We start from the raw sequence: 6,580 nt of genomic DNA on the forward strand, positions 1-6,580 counted from the left end.
TTAATCTGTTGTGCTAAAAGGAGTGATGGCTGATTTTCTCTTTATTTTCTTACTCTGACTGTAAACAAAAAAGAAAAGACAAAAGCATTTATCAGAAATTTAAGTAATCTTTTGACTGATGATTTTATTCTGACTGTATGAATTTTATTTTTTATTCAATCAACATACACTGTCTCTTTTCCTCAGGTGTGCAGAAAATGGGATGATCAGAATAATGCAAAAATGTGATGAGAAAGGAGATGAGATGAATTTCCCCAGTCCATCAAGGATTCATCACTCAGAACAAGTGGAATAATAACAGAGCTTCTCTTGAGAGCGTAAAACATTACTTCAGCATTGTGTGCATTGAGAGGTTAAAGAAGTATGTGGGAAAGAGCAGCCTGTAGAAAACAGATAATTCTGTAATTCTGCAGAAGTGAGCATGTGCAAGTTTTCATAAACAGCCATTTCACCCTGTAGCCCAAGACTGCTTGTCCACTGAAGCTAAGCAGGGCTGAGGCCTGTCAGTACCTGGATGGGAGATCTCCTGAGAAAACTATTCTGCTGGAAGAGGCCAGCAGGGGGCGCTCAGTCTGTGTGGGTCCTAACGGCCCAGTATAGTGACAGGGACACTGGACTGTAAAGCACCATCCTTCAGATGAAACCTTAAACCAAGGTCCTACTGACTCTTTGTGGTCATTAATTATCATTAACTAGCCAAATTCAGTCATGGCCTCCTAATAATCCTCATTCACTGAATTAGTCCGATTTTATGTTGTGGAGAAAAGTCATCTCTTTCTTGCAAATGAAACTCAAGAGGCCGAGTTCCAGATGTCCCTAATCTCTAAGTGTGGAATCCTGCCAATTGATGGTCAACCCTCTCTCATTAGGAAAGTGTAATATTTTCCAATGATGTTCTCTGATGTTCCCCAGAATAAAACTTTTGAAAAGATAATTGTGACTTTTTATCTCACAATTGCAAGTCTTTACATCTTTATTTCTCAGAATTGCATGATATTAATTCACAATTGTGTGTTATAAAGTCAGAATTACTTTTAAGCTTGGATCTCACAATTCTGACTTTACAATACGCAATTGCAGGTTTACATCACAATTCTGCCTTTATTGCACGAATTGTGAGATAAAAAGTTGCAATTACCCGTTTTATTTTTTATTCTGTGGCAGAAACATGCTGCATACTTCCCAGCAGCAAGACAGCAAGTGAGACCTCTTAACAATGGCTTTATTCTGTTCACCATCACCTGTTGTTTACTGGAAAAAAGCAATAACTGCAAACTTCTCAAATGTTCTTGACCTTTGTCAGTCACGTAGGCCATGAGGCCTCAGACACATCTGGCTTTTATAGTATTTAAACTAATTCTGCAATTGTTTTCTATATAGGATAGATCAACTATTTCAGCAGTCACTCTCTCTCCAGTCCACTTATAGCTGGTGTGTGGTGAGCGCACTGACTATTGATTAGGACTTTTGTTTTTTCTAAAAGTATTCATTTTCTTCTGTTCAAGCTCTGTGACGTTTCCTCCATTATAAATAATTGTTTGATCTTTCTGACATCATACATGTTTCATTACAGTGTTTATTATGCTTGACAACATTGCTGAAAAAGAAGTTTGCACAACAAAGCAACTCAAATTCAAGGCCATATTTGACCTACCTACACAATTTGACCTATACAAATTAGAGCCCATAAGATCATTTTTTGTTGTGTTGTCTTAGTTTGAGTTAGCAACAGAAAATTCAATTAAAATATTCCAAATCACACAGTAAATAGGGTCTTCAGTTTGAGGACTGTTTAATTTTCTTTTTTTACTTGGTCAGATACAGTAATAAAACAGTGAGTGACGTGAACGTGAGATCAGATGTGTGATGATCAGAACTTTCACTTCACGTATCAGGAGATTTACATGTATTCTCTGTATTTTAGCTGTTTATAACACAAATAAAACAACTTTTAATTTTTTAATTGAATCCATCTTCAGCCTGATCCACTCAGGGACTCGAGATTTGAGAGAGAAAGTCAGGTAACTAATGATTCTCAACACACAGGTCATTACTTATTTGAAGCACTACACTTACACATCTATAAGCAATTGATAAAGATCTTTGACAAACGCTTAAAATTCACAGTCCAAAAACAAAACGCAATATTTAAAATAAAATAATCCACTTTTTTCAGAATCTGTACAACGAAGTATCATTAAAATCTTTTAATATAAAAATACCTGCAGAGAGTAACCAACCCAAACCCAAACACAGCATCTTAAATTCTAAGCAAAGACTTAAACACAACATAAAACTATTCTGACAGGATTATTTACAAGCAGTTTCTCTGCACTATTCAGCCTTCAGGATCACCTCCAGGTCCAGGTTTACTTCTCCTTCTACACAAGAAAAAGCAGACAGACAGTTATACAGGAGAACTACAGACAGCATCGATGAATTTTAAAAATGAAATTTGCGAGTGTGATTTAGCAAAAAAATATGTTATTTACCTTATTCTCTAATTCAGAATCACTGGAGTCTAAATGAAAACAAAAATTGACATGCTTGCATATTTAATACATTCTAGGGCATTTCATATAACAAATACAATTCTAAATACAATTATTTTTTCAATGGAACAGATAATTTTATCGTCAGTTAATGTGTAAATAGCTCTTCTGTGTAGCAGTGATGTTAGAAAACCCTCTTACCAGAAGAGCTGAATGTCCAGTAGAGAAACTTTATCATGCCGTAAAGCATCAGAGCGACAGCGACCATCGCCATAGAGTCCTCAATAGAAGGAGCACTGACACCTGTATGAACAAAATATCACATCAAGAGATGCAGAACATTCTGACTGACAGAAATATTCTTCTGGAAATTAAAATATGAATCAGACTGTCATAAAGACCCACCATTGAAATATAGACAATTGAAGTGGACGTAAAGCTACTCAGGTTTAATGATTGATCATAAACACTGTCTGAAAAAGATGTGTCAGTCTATGACAGTATCACTCACCAATCACACTGAGTGTCGCAGTAGCTCGTCGTGTTCCTCCGTCGTGTTTGGCTACACAGGTGATGTCACCGCCGCGACCGAGCCTCATCTTACCCGAGTCCAGCTCCAGACGACTGCTCTGACTGAAGGTGCCATCAGACGCCTGTCTGTGACCCGTTACACCCCCTTGACCCAGAGAGCGCGACTTCCCATCAGCCCCGGTGAACTCCCAGCCCAGATCCAGAGTGTGAGGAGCAAAACCAGACGCTTCACACTGGACCAGCAGCACCTGCCCAGGAACCAGCAGAGGAAGAGGAGAAGGGTAGATGGACAGAGATGGAGGCTCTGGAAAGAAAGGCAGTGATGGTTACCATTACATATTATATATACACATCAAACATCATATCCATAATAATTTATGCAAATCTGACTTGGCTATGGCAGGCTTAGTGTATTCAATCATCTCACCAACTATCTCCAGGTCCACGGCTACCTGAGCCAGCAGATGTGGAAGATACACTGTGCAGATGTACGTTCCTGAGTGTCTCACTTGAGATTCTTCCAGAATCAGAGATGCATTTCCTGTTTCATAGAGGCCTGTGATGTCTATATCGGCTCCGGTCTCTGATGTCTCGGCAAACCGATCGTTTTTGCCATCGTAAGCGAGAACCAGCCGCCCTTCACCCCGAAACTGATAACGCCACTCGACAGAGAATCCAGAGCCGTGAACTGGAGAAGACGGGTCGACCCAGAACCCACAGTCTAACAGAACCGGTTCTCCCAGTCTAGAGCGGACCACAGGAGTTTTACTGGAGACACTGAGAATGACTTTAGGAAAAAGAGAAATAAAGAAAGCATAGTGAGCAAAGAAAGTGTCTTAAGAACAGAAGGGCTAAAAAGAATGTAGGTTATTTAATGAATTAAAATTAGGGCTGTCAAATGATTAATCACGTTTAATCACATCCAAATTAAAAGTTTGTGTTTATATAATATATGTGGGTGCACTGTGTATAATTATTTTGTATATATAAATACACACACATGCATGTATATATTTAAGAAATATTTTCATGTATATACTGTATATGGATTTTTATATAATTTATATTATATATAAATATACATATTTATATATAATAATATTTTTTTTCTTAAATATACATGCATGTGTGTGTATTTATATATATAGAAAGTAATTATACACAGTGCACCCACATATAACACATGTAAACACAAACTTTTAATTTGGATATGATTAATCGTGATTAATCATTTGACAGCCCTAATTAAAATATAAAATACATCAACTGCTAAATCAAATTGGAATGCAAATAAAATTTAAAACAGCACATTATAACTATGTATAATAATAATTATTAATATTATTCATTAAATAATATAGATCATTATTATGTATTATACAAAATATATGTATATATTATTATTTTATGTAATGTATGTATTATTTTTTCTGCCAATACATAAGTTCAGGGTCTTTACCGTTTGGCTCTTTAGAGGCTGCAGGCGCACGCATAATATTGGACAACGTCAGCTGCTCGTCAAGCCCTTGTGCCGCCACTGAGAACCAATCACCTTGCAGGTAGACTGGACTTTGGGCGGAGTCAGTGAGAGCTGATGCCCATCTGACCATGGAGGCGTGAGGCATGAACGGGTTAATCTCACACTTTAGCTGTGTCTGAAATCGCTCCCTATCCACTAAATAGTGCACTATATCGGGTGTCGGCCATTTTGTAGTGGTGTCCGAATTCTGAGTGAACGACATCATTCCCTACATTCATTCACTACTTTTACCCACAATCCTCTCTGAATTCGAGTGTACATTCGATGTACACTCGCTGAAGCCCTATTTCCCACAATCCAATGCGGAGAGAACTGAGCGCGCATGAAAGTTCGGCGCGAGCAAGTTTAAACCAGAGATTACATTACATCCAGTGGAGGATTTGAAAAATGTCCGTTAATCGTCGTTTTGAACATAATAACGGTCGCCGGAGGGCGCTCGACGACACGTCATCTGTGAACGTGAGAGTTAATGTACAATTTCAGTCGATGAAACTACAAAGCTGGCACGGAGGTATAATTACAAAATAAAGTCATTATGATTGTTATTGTTGTTAATATTATTTTATAAAGTAGGTAATGTAAGATAAAAGGAGTTTTATCAGTATGTGTGACGAAGCCTTTTCTGCGACAGCTCCAACTCTCCGACGCACAGTGTAAACGTCAGCGTCCGAATTCACTCACTTCATCTCCTTCACTCCTTGCAGATATAGTGCACTCAAATGCCATACACTATATGGGATTAGTGAATGAGTGAACGAGTGAGCGGTTTCAGACACAGCTTTTGGTTTGTTCACAGAGCCTTTGGGTGGGTTCAGGGCGGCACTACAGAACGTGCCCGCTGGATCTGGAGGAAAACAGTGCATTACAGTTCAGTTATCGTCAAATATCTGTTTTGTACTCAGACTAACAGACCATACAGTGTCGTCTGTGACTGTAGCGTTGGATCTGGTTGGTGTAGAAAGTAGATTTAAATACAGTATTTTTATTTGTCAGGCAGTTTCATAATACTATGCTATATGAAACAACAGTAAATACAGACAACCAAGTGAGCACAACATTAAACATCTTTTGTGAGTTATTATAGAGATTATATTCCGCAAATATCTTTAAAATGCTGTACTGACACTAACCAGTCACATAGTAAACTCTGGATGGGCTGATGTCTCCAGGAGGATGAAGATCAGACATGGTCTCTTCACTGAAGGCTTCAGTTCTGATGAACATTAGAGATTTCTCTTGACTCATTGGTACAGAGAAACCTCCTCCATGACCCGGCTTCTCCTGGACAAACCAGCACTCCAGAACCGGACACCCAGAACCAGAAGCTGCAAGATAGGACAGATAATGCAAGATTATAAATATTCAGAGAGTTATGTTTATTGATCACAATTTAATGTATTAAGCTGTCGTCTTGATTGCAAACAGGCAGAAACTAACCACGAAAACACAATGCGAATGCGATGATAGATATCTTGTATATTGTCGAAATCTCAGACATCGTTGCTTTAAAAGTTTAAATGATGTCTCTGTGCGGCTGTAATGTTTGGCGTCTTAAAGATCATTTGTCGGATTTTCCTAAAACCTTTCGTGCAGCTTCAGCGTTTTACTTTCAGTTTAACTGCGTGTTTACGCGCATGCGCTTTAAGGGTCAATTTTTATGACATTTGAAAATACTCCGACGTCGTGTGACATATTTTTCATGTATCATCATGTAAACATATTTTAACCTCTCAAAATAGAAAAAATCACTGAATCATAATTTTCTCTAATACGTGTATTTTAGCCTTTCTAGTCTCCACTAGATGGCGCTCTGAGCCAACAATAGGAGCCTTTTCCAAACTCACCAGTCACCATAGATCTATATTGGTTTTTGCCAAGATATCACGTGGTTTCTCGGAACAGAGTGCAGTTAAGGACACAGGGAAATACCGCATTATTGTATCTAGCATTCATTGTGTTGACAACAGATAGCCGAACCCGTATAGCTGGTGTAGTTTTATGCATTGCGTTGTTTATT

General features: G+C 38.2%; 1 protein-coding gene across 1 annotated transcript; it reads right to left on the minus strand.

Annotated features, from left to right (window-relative positions):
- Positions 1-1,824: 1,824 nt before the first annotated feature.
- On the minus strand, positions 1,825-6,158 carry tapbp.1 (TAP binding protein (tapasin), tandem duplicate 1). The gene is made up of 9 exons (XM_089122841.1): positions 6,001-6,158; positions 5,694-5,888; positions 5,343-5,407; positions 4,483-4,666; positions 3,451-3,810; positions 3,004-3,327; positions 2,694-2,795; positions 2,493-2,521; positions 1,825-2,381 (listed from the first exon to the last, which is right to left on the minus strand). The coding sequence occupies exons 1-9, from the start codon at positions 6,059-6,061 to the stop codon at positions 2,370-2,372; spliced, it is 1,332 nt and encodes a 443-aa protein (XP_088978967.1). The 5' UTR covers positions 6,062-6,158; the 3' UTR covers positions 1,825-2,369.
- Between the last annotated feature and the right edge of the window lie 422 nt (positions 6,159-6,580).

Source organism: Pimephales promelas, chromosome 18, assembly GCF_988280905.1.
Source record: "Pimephales promelas chromosome 18, fPimPro1.hap1.1, whole genome shotgun sequence".
NCBI lineage: Eukaryota > Metazoa > Chordata > Actinopteri > Cypriniformes > Leuciscidae > Pimephales > Pimephales promelas.